This window comes from Crocuta crocuta, unplaced genomic scaffold, assembly GCF_008692635.1.
Source record: "Crocuta crocuta isolate KB4526 unplaced genomic scaffold, BGI_CrCroc_1.0 scaffold427, whole genome shotgun sequence".
NCBI lineage: Eukaryota > Metazoa > Chordata > Mammalia > Carnivora > Hyaenidae > Crocuta > Crocuta crocuta.
In genome coordinates, this window is record NW_027533273.1 from 1881117 (window position 1) to 1897086 (window position 15970).

Below are 15970 nucleotides of genomic sequence, written 5' to 3' on the forward strand. Positions count from 1 at the left end.
TATTGGATCTACTTTGTCATTAGAAAACTTTGTTGAACATCATTCTTATACATTAATTCTTATGTATTTCTCATTATTTCCTTAATAAATTTTTTGGTATTACAACTGCTAGGTCAAAGGATGTGACCATCTTTAAGGCTTTTGTCATATGCTATGAGACAGTCCAATGGTAAGCATTCTATATAAAATATGCATGTCTTATTCTTTGGCCGATTTGGAAGTAGTTTTAAAATCTTAAATATGAATAGGAGACACAAAAAAGCCTCATTAAATTTTAATGCTTTGATTCTCAAGTGTGTCTAAAGTTTTAACAACTATTATAGTAAGTTTTTAAAATGTTAGAACAATAGTTAGATAGCTTTCTAATATTAGATACCCAAACCTCAGTTACCTTTTCTGCTTCCCGTGTATCATCGAAAAGTCTCCTCTGCCTTCTAGCAGGAATTGGCTTAGCTGTTTCCCAGGCTTCGACCCACATATTGCTTGGAATCTTCATTCGGGCACTCAATTCTCCTTTCAGAACCATGTTGCCCTTTTCATCAATGACTTCCTCTTCAATGTAATCCCGGGGTGAGTACCACCTCACAAAATCTTCCAGAAAACAACCTGGATTTGCTGCCTAAAATAAGGCAAAAAAGTTCAGCAGAATCTAAATAATCAATAGTTAGTGATAAGGCTGTTTGCAAAACCATGCTTTCACAAAAAATTACCTAATCTTTACAAAATCTAATATGTGACATGAGTCTAGGGGTTGCCTTTAAAACAGGTAAGATGTTCAAGTACCAAAACCATTTTCTTTTGTTGTCTCCATTTTGCAGAGAAAGAACACATTTTCACTTGATGAATTTAGACATAAAAATCTGTTGTGAAGTGAAAATAACTGCCTTAAGTGGATTATAAGTTATATAAGTGAGTTTAAAATTATAATACAGTAACTACTCAATAGTTGGAAAAGTATCAAATAAGCTTGACTCAAGTAATTAAATAATACACAACATGATTAGAATAATAACACAATAATGCAAAAGTTCTACTTTTTTCCCCCTCAAGAAATCAATACTGGTACTGCAATAAGTATCAGCCAACCTCAGAAGTGCTCAATTCAGCTATTAAATTCTTGTGCTTTATATAACAAATAACCATCACATACATTGTTTTTGTGCTGTTAAGGAACTGGAATTCAAACTACTGCTTTTCAGCTTCTGAAACCAACTAATTAAACTTTTATTTACTGGATAAGTCTATAGAATTAATGATGATACATGCCAGAGTTCTTAAGTAATTCTACATTTAAGCCTGGAGAAAAAGTAGAAGCTTCACAGTATTAGTGGTAAGGCATGAAGTCTTTGCAAGTGTCCAGTGATGTAGTAGTAGAGTACTAAGGATGGGTATGTATGTATGTTTGTATGTATGTATGTATGTATGTATGTATATACAAACTCAAAGAACAATTGTACACACATTAAACACATACCTTTTTGGTTATATTCTCTACCATAACATATACTTCCTACTATGAGGACTATTTTATTTGGCTGTAATAGTTAAGTGATATAAACATTAACAAGGATGTGCTAATAAACAGAAAGGTCATTTTCTTCCTTTTTAAATTAAAATAATCCCAGACCAAAATGAAACCAGACGTGAAAAGAATAGTAGTCTTAAATGTGAAGAGCAAAATTGCTCATCTGTCCTCACTAAGTTCCCTGGCTACCAGCTTCACCATCCCTATCAATTCAGGAAATCCTCCTGAGGGATGAGGACTCAGAGGAAGGTCCTTAACTGAGAGTCAGCAACATAAACTAACAACTATGGCATCATGGCAATAAAAAAATGCTGTGAACTGCAATGGGTCAAGATTACTGCATGACTCAGCATTCATGTAAAAAGATCTGGTTATTAACGAGGCAACACGACATCCACATAAAAACATGTTGTACACATACACATAAAAACATCTTGTACCACATAAAAGACTTTTCATACCAAAATTCTTCTTTCTGGCTTGCCTTACTGTACCAGGCTTAACCTATAGCTACCAAGAAAGGGTCAAGGCTCACTTCAGCTATGTTTTATCTTCTTTCACTGTTACAGGTATGTACTCCAAGGGCATGCTTGCAAACAAGCCCTGTCTTTCTAGAATTGAGAGGTGCAGGTACCTACAGTACTGATCAGCATTCACCCAAAACTGCAGACTCTCCCAAGGGCCCCTAAAACCAAATCTCTTCTATATAAAAAGGGAGACACAACCATATCTATTTTACAGTGACTATGTACTTCCTTAGACATATCAACTGATTCCCACATAGGCAGGGAAGATGTGTTAAGTTGGCAATTTGAAATATAATCTTTTTATTAAAAGTACTTTAAGAGATTTGTAGGTACCCAAGTTACTATAAAAGAGTCTAATGAGCTCAATTTTGCTGAGGTACAGTGTTGAATCACACAGAACCTTCCCATAAGGGGCTAATATGGTTCTATGAGGAAAGCTTTTACAGTTCCGATTAGGAGTTTCCTCCTAGAGGTGCCTCTGCAAGGGCGCTGCCGCAGGACAGGGGCAGACAAATACGAAGGCAGCTAGAGGTCAGGTAGGAAAACAACTGCTACAGAGGCCAGTACTTCCTACTGTGCACACACACTGTAAGCCAATTCCCTTTTCTACCTTTTTGTTTTGTTTTTAATTTTTTTTAATCTTTATTTATTTTTGAGAGTGAGACAGAGAGAGACAGTGTGAGCAGGGGAGAGGCAGACACAGAATCTGAAATAGGCTCCAGGCTCTGAGCTGTCAGCACAGAGCCCAACAAGAGGCCCGAACATATGAACTGTGAGATCATGATCTGAGCCGAAGTTGGACGCTCAACTAACTGAGCCACCCATGCGGCCCTCTACCTTTCTGATTTAACACACACCCTGAAGGCCAACTGTCCTCTCTTTATCCAATGTTACTATTTTGTTTTAAAACAAAATAGTTTTAAAGACTTTTTTTTTTGGTAAAACTGGGGGAAATAAGCAGGGAATGAAAGCATTCCCTTTTACTGTCCTAAAATCTGCTAACAGGGAAGATAAAAATGACATAGGTTTTCACAGGGTGTTTATGTTGAAAAAAAAAAATGAAACTCAAGTTGGCATAGAGCATAAAAAATAAAAGCAGGACTGACTGGAGACTATGGAATGGGGAGATGGAGGCCATCCCAAATAGCAGCAGGTTAAGGAGGAAAATCTGGGCATGGGAAACAGTTCAGAGTATCAGCAGGAGATACAGGGAAGGCCTATGGCCTACTAGGCTACCCACTTGGGTTTTTTGTTTTGTTTTGTTTTGTTTTAATATACATGGCCTTACCTCTAATTTCAAGAATAAGGAATTCAAAAACAAGGGTGCCTGCGTGGCTTAGTTGATTGAGCACTGACTTCGGCTCAGGTTATAGTCTCACAGTTCCTGAGTTTGAGCCTTGCATCAGGCTTGCTGCTATCAGCGCAGAGCCTACTTCAGATCCTCTGCCCCCCTCTCTCTTTTCCTCCCCTGCTTGTGCTCTGTCAAAAATAAATGAATAAATAATACACATTAGAAAAAAAAAAAAGACCTTTCTTCATTCCTGGGTTTTTAAGCTAATAAGCCAAATGTCACCCTTCTCTGAATCCTCTATGTTCTAACACAGGCCTATATCTAACGCTAAAATACTCTTCTCCAGATACCAAATGCCTACCTATCCTAAAGTAGTGACTCTTCGGAGAAACCCTCCACGACCCACTCGGAAGAGTTAGTCACTTTTCTGACACTACCTTCCTAAGTGAACTCATCACATAGCTGCTTACATATCTCCCTTCAAAACTTCAACAGACCGTAACTGAGTATAAACATTGTTATTTCTTATCTAATCACAGTGCAAGTCATAAAGTATGCAATCAAAAGATTTGTTGAATGAAGTACCCTATGTTAAATCTTACGTATTGCCGAAGAGCTGTGCATTAAATTGGATGAACACACAAGGGAGAAAAACATTCCAATGTACATATAGAAATGATTCAATTCTCAACCTTCAACTACTATTCAAAGATCATTCTTTTCTTGTTTTAAATTTAAGAAGCAAGTCTGGCTATGACCTTTAGGAAAAAAAAATGTAGGATGCTGTAACTACTAATGAAATAAAAACATTTAGTAAAGAAGACATTCAGGCCTTCACACCACTTTAGAGAGTGACTTTCACAGCTTCATTCCAGAATAGCTCCAAATAGACTCCGAGGCTCTGACAGTGTGACCCACCTTAAAAGACTCCATATCTGAGAGCAGACAGGCACTCTGCATGCGTGCTCGGAGGTGAGCCCCTTCTGCTGATGTTCCTAATTTAGCCAGAACCTCCGACTGCTCCTCTAGCAGATCTTCTGTCATAGGTGCTGGTTCCTGTGAAGCACAAAAGGACAAAGCTCCTGTATAGCTTCTTTTTTAGAAAAAGCAGAACTATAAAAATAAATACAATAATCATTTCAGTTCTACCAGTCACAAAATCTGTATTTAAGAGAATTGAGAGAAATTCACGAGTTTTTTGGAACCTACATAAAAAAATAACAAATTAATAATAAATTTGACTTTCAGTATCCCTTCCCCCCAACAAATAAGATATCATTTTTCTTGACAAGGATTAATAGCTAAAAGACAGGAATTTGGGTGTACTGAACATTTTCCTGCCTGTTAATGATAAGAAATGAAGTCCTAATGATATGTTTATGCGTACCATCATTAGTTACAACCAGGTTTTTATTATACAACTAGTAAGAGAAGAAAATTGATAAATATGAAAATTAAGATAAAGACAAACGATTTGAATCTCAACTAAAAGACCCCAAATAACTAAGTTTTATGTTAGAAAAGTTGCTTTGGGTTTAGATTCCAAAGACATTCTAATTACTAATTCCCACAAGAAGCATTTGGATTTTTGTTTTAGTAATCAGAGACATCATATATTTTAATGGTAACCCCTACCCCCCAAAAAAGCTAAGGCAAATCTAAAGGAAGATACAACTGTAAAATCAGTATCAGAGTGACAGAAAACATTTAAAAACTGCTAAAAGGGGCTTAAGGAAAGTTCTCTGAGAACTGATTCCATTAGGTTTTATATCTGAAATAGGAAGCACTCAACAATCCAGAGACTAACCAAACAAAGCTTGCCTGCTTCATTGTTAAAGCCAAAAAACATGGACTTTTCTATTCCTAGATAGTTACGTAAAGCCCGTGGACATGTTTAGAGCATCTTGACAATACATTCCTTCAAGATCTCAAGAGCTTACTATAAAACAGGGTTTTATAGCCTCAGCACTACAGACATTTTAGACTGGATAAATTTTTGGGGTGGGCCTGTCCTATGCATTGTAGGATGTTTAGCAGCATTTATAGCCTCAGATGCCTACAGCACCACTCCAACTTATGACAATAAAAAATGTTTCCAGGAGTGTCTAGGGGGTTCAGTCAGATAAACATCTGACTTCTGATTTCAGCTCAGGTCTTGATCTCAATGGTGTGAGATCGAGCTCCACATCGGGCTCTGCGCTGAACATGGACACCACCTAAGATTTTCTCTCTCCCACTGCCCCTCCCCCACCCCTGCTTGCATGTGAGCACACACTCTTTCAAAAAAGAAAAAACAAAATTGAAAAAACGAAACAGAAAAAAGTTTCCAGGCATCACCAAATACCCCTGGGGGGCAAAAAATCACTCCTTATTTGAGAACCACTGCCATAAATATAAATAATTTTTAAAAATATCTGTCAAAAATAAAGTTCAAGAACGGTAAAGCTATAGCATTCAAAACAGAGCAAAAAAAAAAAACTGTTTTTTTCTATCATCCTCAGTTTTGGAAACTTTTTCTTTTTTTAATGTTTTATTTATTTTTGAGAGAGAGAGAGAGCACAAGCAAGGGAGGGCAGAGAGAAAGGGTGACACAGAATCCAAAGCAGACTCGACTCTGAGCTGTCATCACAGAGCCGAATGCAGGGCTTAAACTCACGAACTGCAAGATCATGACCAGAGCCAAAGTCAGAGGCTTAACTGACTGAGCCACCCAGATACCCCACATCCTCATTTTTGAAACAAACCTAAATGGGGCTCTGTCACACACTGCTGAAGAGAATATAATGTATAAGCCTTTCCAATGACAATCTGGAAATCATTACATGGCATTAATGATCAATGCCCTCTGATCCAATAATCTACTTCTACAAATATCACTGTAGCATTATTTAGAACAGAGTTGGAATTAGAAATAATGTGAACGTACAGTCACAGGGAAATGATTTGATATAGGAAAAATGAGAAGGAACTGCTCTAACACTGGTATCTGTGGATTATGGAATTAACGAGTTTTTGGTTTCTGTACAATGACCATGCATCACTTTTCAAGTCTCACATTGGCTCTGAGGGCTGAATAATAATAGGTGAGGCAGTATGGCACAGTGATGGTGAGTTTGTGCTTTAGAAGCAACATGCCTACATTTCAATCCCAGCTCTACAATGTTGGACAATCACTCAAGCTTTCTGTGACTCTCTCTTGTGAAGAATAAAGCCTGGCATATACTAAGTAAATGCTAGCAATTAGAGATAAAATACTTAGACTTTAACTGTGAGCTTCACACTGATATCAAAATATCTCAAATTAAAAAATGAACTCCCAGTGAAGCAGTACTGAAGAACAAAGGTCTTTCCATTAGGAAGAAACTACTTTTCATTGTCCTATAGCCCTGCAATCTCAGGATGACAGGAAAGAAATGAGATGTTGAAAGGACACTGACAACCCTTTCTACCTGAAAGTCTCAGGCCAACTCTAAGTAAAGAAGAACATGATCAAGAGGAATATAAGCAGAAAGTGATCTGTGGACCATACACTTTCATATTTACCCCTTCTAAATATGTCCAAAGCTTTCTCATCATATACACGCTTTCATGTGAGCACTGAGAGGAGGTCAGGGCATTTTACAACCCATGAAACAGAGGTGCAGAGATAAGTGCCCTACCCAAGATCAAGGGGCAAAACTACCAAGTGTCCACTGAAAAGAGAATCTCGGACATCTATCTGAAGTGGACTTTGAGAACTTGTAGTTTGGTTCAATCCACTAGCTAAGGACTCTTTGCTCTAACAGATCCTCCGAAGTTTTCTCCTCTAGCCCTGGTGCTAGAATAATGGGTAGTCTTTTAAGCTTTTCCCAGCCATAAATTTTAGGTTGAACTAAGTCTACAAGAAAGGAATACAAAAGTGTGCTTAAATTCTTATGAAGCAAAGATCTATATAAAGTCTTATTTTTGTGTGTGAAGTAGGCAATGATTAATGGCACATTTTAAGCTAACTTCTTAAGTGTGAAATTATGTTTCAACTGGAATCATTTTGAAGTCTAATCATTTTACGTAAGTACATATACAATGGATATAATTCAAGTGAGATTAAAGAAACTAAAATAAAAATCTGCCCTGATTTGCCTAAATGTAAGATATAAAAATGAATTTCTAAATACATATGATGCATGTTGAAAAAAAATAAGTTTAAATTATGCAAGATTTAGATAATAAATTTGAATATGGAAAATGAAACATCTAAAATAAACAAAGGGGGGTATATAGCCTTTTGAAAAAATAAATAAATAAAACTTGAGCTTCTAGAATAACTTTCTTGGACTCTTCATTAACCCAATCAAACCAAGATAACACATATGCAACTGGCCCATTAAAAATATGGAATATTGGGGTTTTTTAAAAAAAAATTTGTTGTAATGTTTTATTTACTTTTGAGAGAGGCAGAGACAGCATGAGCAGGGGAGGGTCAGGCACCCCTGGAATATTGTTAAATAAAACTTGGAAAGAAAACTGATATAAAAAATTAACCTTGGATGGACACTTACAGGCCAAATGCTTTTATTTTTTTTTTAATTTTTTTTTAATGTTTTATTTATTTCTTGGAGAGAGCGAGAGACCGCGTGAGCAGGGGAGGGTCAGAGAGAGAGGGAGTCACAGACCGAAAGAGGCTCCAGGCTCTGAGCTGGCAGTCAGCACAGAGCCCGACGCGGGGCTCGAACCCACGAACCGCGAGATCATGACCTAAGCGAAAGTCAGACGCTCAACCGACTAAGCCACCCAGGCGCCCCACCACGTATTGTTTTTAAAAGCATTTGGCCTGGGGCGCCTGGGTGGCTTAGTCGGTTGAGCGTCTGACTTTCGCTTAGGTCATGATCTCGCGGTTCGTGGGTTCGAGCCCCGCGTCGGGCTCTGTGCTGACTGCCAGCTCAGAGCCTGGAGCCTCTTTCGGTCTGTGACTCCCTCTCTCTCTGACCCTCCCCTGCTCACGCGGTCTCCAAATAAAACATTTAAAAAACAAAACAAAACAAAAAACAAAAAACAATACGTGGTTAGGGGCGCCTGGGTGGCTCAGTCGGTTGAGCGTCCAACTTTGGCTCAGGTCATGATCTCACGGTTTGTGGGTTCGAGCCCCGTGTCGGGCTCTGTGCTGACTCCCAGCTCAGAGCCTGGAGCCTCTTTCGGTCTGTGACTCCCTCTCTCTCTGACCCTCCCCTGCTCACGCTCTCACTCTCTCTCAGAAATAAATAAAACATTAAAAAAAATTTTTTTTTAAATGTGGTTTAATCCTTAACAACCCAGAATGATACAAGCTGTTATTGGTTTTTAAGGTATTTAATATTTGTTTATTGAACAAATAAATAGGTAGGGTTTTAAAACTGGAGATGTGTTACAAGATAGAAATATTTTTCTTCTTGTCAATCACTGATGTTAAAACCACTTGACTTTTAAACCACTTCTGTGAAGTATAAATTGACATTTAAATGTGTAACTTTGATAAGTACACACCCATGAAACAATCACCAAAATCAAGATAATCAATACATCCATCACCTCTCAAAGTGTCCTTATGGCCATTTTAGAATATCCATCAAAAAATGAACAGATAAACTATGGTATCTCCATGCAATGGAACACTATTAAGCAATAAAAATGAATGAACTACTGATATACACAACAATATGCTTGAATCTCAAAATAATGAGGCTGAAAGGATTCCTTCTTACAAAAAAATAACATTCACTCAAAATTCTAAAAAATGCAAACCAACCTATAATTTTTTTTTAAAGAGAATAAAACAAGGCTCAGAAAGAAAACACAGCTTATACTAGCAATCCTTTAGTAAGTGGTAGTGTTAGAATATAAATCTAGTTCCCATGGATTCCAAAACCAAGATCTGAACCACAAGACCCCAACGCCGACTGCATGCACCAAAACAAAATTAGAAAACATATATACTTGGTTTCTAGCATTAGAATATTTTGTCCTAATACTAAAAATTAACAATGGAATGTCTAAAAAACACAATTCAGTTTTAAAAGAATATAATAAAGCAAAAAGCATAAGGCCTATCAAACAAAAACATAATCTTGTAAATGATAGCCACCTGGCAAAGAAACAGTGTAAGCATGGATAACAGAGTTAACAGAATCCATGTTTAAAATTATCAAGCAAACATCCCAATATCCAACTCTATAATTATTAAAATTAATCAAACCACTTCAAAATATAAAAACTGGTTACAGAACTTTCAAGTAAATCCTTGCCTCTTGAGAAGCAATACTTGCCACTTATATCTTATATAAAGTCCTCAGAAGAATAATAGCTAAAAACTGAATGCTTATTGTGAACTAGACACTGTATTCACTTATCATGTGTTATTTCATTTAAAATTCACAATTATCTTAATGATAACCTAAATATGAAGGAAAAGCATTTGATAAAATATAAAACTGTTCATGATTAAAAAAAAAACAACTCTCAAAAACCGGGAACAGAAGACAGCTTCCTTAATATAAATGAACCTACATCAGAAACCCTCAATTACTATGATATGCTTTCCTCCTGAGACTGAGAACAAGGTATCCATATACTAATCAACACTGCACTGGTGGTCCAGTACAATAAGACATGAAAACGAATTAAAGAGTGTAAAGGTTGGAAAATCAAAATTCAAACTGTCTGTATTAACAGATAACATGAATATGTCTATAGAAAACTCCAGGGGTGCCTGGGTGGCTCAGTTGGTTAAGCATTCAACTCTTGATTTCAGCTCAGGTCATGACCCCAGGGCTGTGGGATCTCTAGCCTCCACTGGGCTTCATGGTGAGCAAGGAGCCTACTTAAGATTCTCTCTCTCCCTCTGTCCTCTCCTCAACTCACTTGCACTCTCTTCCTCTCTAAACAACAACAAAAGTCCAAAGAATCTACAAACTACTAAAAATAATAAGTGAATGTACTAAGATTGCTAGATCCAAAATCCATATTTAAAAAAAATCAATTGTTTACACATATCAGGGAAAACATTTTTAATGGAAAAAAATTTTTTTTGAAAGAGAGGAACGGAGTGAGCCACAGAAAGTAGCGGGGGGTTGGGGGTAAACAGAGACAGAGAGGGGGAGAGAGAGAGAGAGAAAGAGAGAGAATCTCAAGCAGGCTCCATGCCTCACCACAAAGCCTGATGCAGGGCTCAATCCCAAAACCTTGGGATCATAACCTGAGCTGAAATAGAGAGTCAAACACTCAACCAACTGAGCCACCCAGGCCCCCTTAAATGGAAGTTTTAAAAATGCCATTTGTAACATTTAAGACATTATAAAGCTTTAGAATTAAATCTAATAAAAGATATGCAAAACCTCTACATTAAAAACTATAAAATGCTGATAAGGGAAAGTAAAAGAAACTTAAAATAAAATGAGAAGTATTTTATGGTCATGGGACTCAAAATTGTTAAGATGTCAATTCTCCCTAAGTTGATTTACAAATTCAATACAATATGAACTGAAATACCAGGATTATTTTGTATGCGGAAAATGAAAAGCTGATTCTCAAATTTACATAAAAATGCAATGGATAGCCAAGATAATCTTTAAGAACAAATTTAGAAGATTTATACTACAAGACAGAAAGATGGTAAGTTACAGTATTAGCACAAGGATAGACAATGAGACTAAGGGACAGAACAAACAGCCAGAAAGAGACCAACACACATATGATCACGTAATTTAGAAGATGCCACTGCCATTCTGTGGGAAAAAGCAAGTCTTTTTTTAAAAAATGGTGTTGGAACATAACTGTATCTCTTTATAGAGAAAAGACAATTGACCACTTCCTCATACCAAACACAGTCAATTTGAGGTGGATCACAAACATAAATGCAATAGGTAAAACAATAAAGCTTCTGGAAGAAAACTTAAGTGACTATTTCTACGACAATGGGGTAGTTAAAATGTTCTTAATAGGGAGACAAAGCACTATCTACGTAAGATAAACATTAACAGATGAGACTTTATTAAAATTAAGGATGCCTATTCAACAAAAGGCATCATTAAGAAAGTGAACAGACAAGTCATACACTGGAGATTGTGACCACACTAGGCGAGGAGGCTTGGAAGCCTGTGTTTGATATTCTCCAAACTTTGTCCCATGGGCCACTTCCTGTTCCTGATTGTGCTTTGTACCTTTTAACTATAATAGATTATAGCTATGAGCATGGCTATATATATATATAGCATATATATATATATATATATATAGCATATATATATATGCTGAGTCTTGTGAGTCCTCATAGCAAATTATCAAACCTGGGAGTTGTGACACACCAAACGTTAGGGATTATGTGGAATAAACCACAAATATTATACTCTGTTGGAGGGAATATAAACTAATCCAAACACTCCGGGAGACCATTTGGCAATATCTACTAAAGCTAAAACATATTTCTACCATATGGTACTATAATTCTACTCTTAGACATTTATTCAAAAGAAATTAGGTACCTATATTCACCAAAGACCCTTATAAAAATGTTCATTTATTTGTAATAGCTCATACTATCAACAACTCAAATTCCATCAGCAGGTGAATGGACAAGCAAATTGTGACATGTTCACCTAATAGAATATTACAAAGTAATAAAACACACACATAAATACTGACTCAGGTAATAATATGGATAAACTCACTCATGGTACTTTTAAAAAGTTCAACACAAGAGCAGGAAATGTATGATTCCATTTAAATACAAAAGAGTAGGGGCGCGTGGGTGGCTGTGTCAGTTAAGTGTCCAACTCTGGGTCAGAATGATCTCATAGTCTCTGGTTTCGAGCCCTACTTTGGGCTCTGTGCTGACAGCTTAGAGCCCAGAGCCTGCTTAGGATTCTGTGTCTCCCTCTTTCCCTGACCCTCCCTTGCCTGCGCTCTGTCTCTCTCACAAAAATAAATTTTTTTTAATGTTATCCACAAAAAAGTAAGCAGAATACAATTCCATTTATGAGATTCAAAAACTGACAATACTGAGCTATGGTGATAAAAGTTACAAAAAGAGTTATCCAGAGGGGAACAGTGGGCTATGCTATTCAATACATCTGGCTATTTAAATGTAAATAAATTAAAATTAAAAAATCATTTCCCTAGTTGCATACACCACATTTCAAGCACTCAATGGCCATAATATTGGACAGGATAGGTAGAAATGTACATTTTTATCTTTACATAAAGTTCTATTGATCTATTCTGTTCTAGGATGATGGGAATTTTCCATATCTTGATCTGGGTGGTAGCCACATGAGTTTTTTAAATATGAAAAAACTGACCAAGTTGTACATTTAAGATTTGTGCACTTTGGGATGCCTGGGTGGCTCAGTCAGTTAAGCCTCCGACTTTCGCTTAGGTCATGATCACATGGTTTGTGGGTTCAAGTCCCGTGTCGGGCTCTGTACTGACTGCCAGCTCAGAGCCTGGAGCCTGTTTCGGATTCTGCGTCTCCCTCTCTCTCTGACCCTCCCCTGCTCACGCTGTCTCTCTCTCTGTGTTTCAGAAATAAATAAAACATTAAATTTTTTTTTTAAGATTTGTGCACTTTATATATAACTTATAAGTCAATAAACAAAGAAATGTCTCTTAAATGACTAGGAGAAAAACATGTATAATATACGTAACAAAGGATTTATACCGATCTAAAATATGAAACACTACTATAAATCAGTAAGGTCAGAAACCTCAATGAAAAATGATAGGCCAATCAAAGGAAAAGATGGCCAACAAACATATTAAATGATGCTTCAGCTCATGAAAACTCAGGGAAAACAATTTAGAACATTGAGATACCACTTTTGCCCACCATATTGTCTAAAATTTATTTGAATGATGTTAACTATTTATAAAAAAAATTAAGTATAAATGTAGGTTCTATGAGTGCAAGAAACCTTACTGTCAAGTTTATTGTTAAATTCTCAAGTTCTAGAACAGTAATTGGTATATATTAGGCACTAAATAAATACTTGTGCAAGGAAGAAAGGGAGAAGGGTAAACTGAGTAGAGAAAAGTATTTCCTTATTCCTATACATTCACCATTGACTAAAGTATAAAATAGGTGCAGCCTTTTTGAGGAGCAATTTTGTAACTTGTATATCTGCTTGTCTAGCAATTCCATTTATTTTCTTCCTTATGAAACACTCAAATGTGAACACAAAATATGTGAGAAACTACAGGAATTTGTACTGTAGCACTGTAATAGCAAAAATTAGCAATAACTGGGGCGCCTGGGTGGCTTAGTCGGTTAAGCGTCCGACTTTCGCTTAGGTCATGATCTCGTGGTTCGTGGGTTCGGGCCCCGCGTCGGGCTCTGTGCTGACTGCCAGCTCAGAGCCTGTAGCCTGTTTCAGTCTGTGACTCCCTCTCTCTCTGACCCTCCCCTGCTCGCGCTGTCTCTCTCTCTCTCTCCTAGAAATAAATAAAACATTTAAAAAAAAGAATTAGCAATAACATCTACTGTGCATCAAGGAGGAAATGGTTAAATAAACTATGGCTCTTCAATGCCATGGAATATTACACAGCAAATTAAAAAGAAATAAAGTGGATCTACAGGTATTTACATGGAAAGATCTCCAAGAGATATTAAGTTAAACAAAAAGTTGACTAATGCACACATTTAAAAACAAACCAAAAACATCCACAAAACTATGTATCATATGTATACACATATGTGTACATCAATGCATAGTATCAGGTATAAGAAACTGTAACCGATAATAGTGGTTACTGCTAGAGATGAGAGTTGAATTAGTGGGCAGTGGCTTTTACTTCTAGGTTGGGTTTTTGACAATAAAATGTATTCATGTTATTTACGCAAAAACAGCCCCAAAAAAACTATTGTTATTCCTGAGGCATTGTGTTGTTTCTGTTCTACTTCCTAATGTGTAAAATGGCTTCAAACTATATTTTTGAACAGATAAAACTAATCACATAAATTAAAGGATTTTTACTTTTTTTCTTTCTCTCCTATTTTTGGGTTTTTTTTAAACACCTGTGTACTTGCCACTTAGTTCAAGAAATAACCAATCACCTTAACATAAGGAACTACTATCTACCTAAGCACCAAAACATTTCTCAATTTCAGAAATGGGAATACCTGAAAGCCCAACAGTTAATTTGAATTTCAAATCTTAGATCTTTGAACAAAGATTGTTTAAAGAATTGCTCCTACCCACAGCAATCATTTCCTACTAGGATGAAGCGATGGACAACAAAATGAAAACAACCAAAACTTAAAGAGCCAGTGCATATCGTACCTGGGTCACTGGAATGTAGAGCGGTTCTCCATTATGTAGCAGTGTGAGTTTTCCATGCTGATGTAGTCGTCCTTCCGGTTTTAAACTTGCCGTCTCCTTAGGTCCTCCTTTCTTGCCACTCTCTTGTCCATTTCCTTTAAGTTCTTCAGTATCACTTAGGCATTCAAAAAATTCTTCTTCACTGTCACTCCAAGAATCCCAAGACTTTCCAACCTCTCCCTTTTCCTTATCAGTATCTTTTAGATTATCTGGCCCTAGCTGGTCTCCAGCTTTTCCAGCATCCCCTGGATACATATCTGAAGTATTTGTCTTTCTCCCCTCATCACGGGCCTTCTTTCTTTCAATACAACAATTTAACATCTTAAGAAAACAGAAACAGCATTTACATTTAAATTAGCTACAATTAAACAAAAACGTACACACTTCTTCAATATTTAATTTGCCTTTCCATCCCTTCCCTGGACTCCGACAGTGACTGTAGTAAGTAACCAACAGCAGCATGATGAGAATAGTGTATAATCCATTATTATATTTAATACTAGAATAAGCTCCAATTAAGACCATATTTAGACACTGTCATTGAGAAATCTTTACCTGTAGTTTCTGATGTAGTAAACAACATCTTAGGTCTGGGGGTCCACTTGCTAATCTATCAAATAAAGTAGTGGGAAAAGCTAGTTTTAGTAAAATGGATTCAGGTATGCAAATTTCTTTTGCTACTATAAGTTTTAGCCATAATGATAAGAAACCAAAACTAGATTTAAACAGGTAAGATAATTGAAATGGAGCAAGTAATACTAAAAGGTCAAAATTTGTTTTATCCTCCTAGTCCACATATAGTGAATATATTTTTCAAAACATAGTAACAAACCAGTAATAGCTCTCAAGCTAATAGAAACTTAAAATGTCTCTGAATCCACCTCAGGAAGTAGCTAGCAGACAGTGTTTCACACTATACAAAACAGATTAGATTATATGTTCAGTTCTCAATTATTATTCTCAATATAAAAAAAACACCGATCTCTACCTCGCTTTGCCATGGGAAGCTTAAACTGCCTCTTCTAAACCACTAGGTTCCCAGTAATCAGTCAAGAGATAATACAGCTAAGCAGAGACTAGCAAACTCTGACAAAGGTATAAATATTTTTGACTCAATCACCATTTCATATTACTCACATCATAATTGTGCTTTAGTATGTGCAGATGAGCAGTGACCAATGCAATATCGAAATACACAGTAGCTATTTTATTAAGTGAAATGTCAACATAAGTTTCACAAAGAACTTACAGACAATGTTCAATACCTGAACTTATGAACTCTAAAGATGTTTTCTCTTCAACT

The 15970-nt window shown here is 36.5% G+C and overlaps 1 protein-coding gene across 3 annotated transcripts in view; it reads right to left on the reverse strand.

Moving 5' to 3' along the window:
- RAB3GAP1 (RAB3 GTPase activating protein catalytic subunit 1) overlaps positions 1–15970 on the reverse strand; it is a 115068-nt gene that overhangs the window by 21604 nt on the left and 77494 nt on the right. For all 3 annotated transcript variants that reach the window (XM_077747846.1, XM_077747845.1, XM_077747847.1), the window contains exons 16-19: positions 15223–15277; positions 14629–14988; positions 4262–4399; positions 392–619 (exon numbers count right to left, since the gene is read on the reverse strand). In XM_077747846.1, the coding sequence (XP_077603972.1) occupies positions 392–619; positions 4262–4399; positions 14629–14988; positions 15223–15277 (781 nt within the window). The remainder of the gene's footprint in view (positions 1–391; positions 620–4261; positions 4400–14628; positions 14989–15222; positions 15278–15970) is intronic.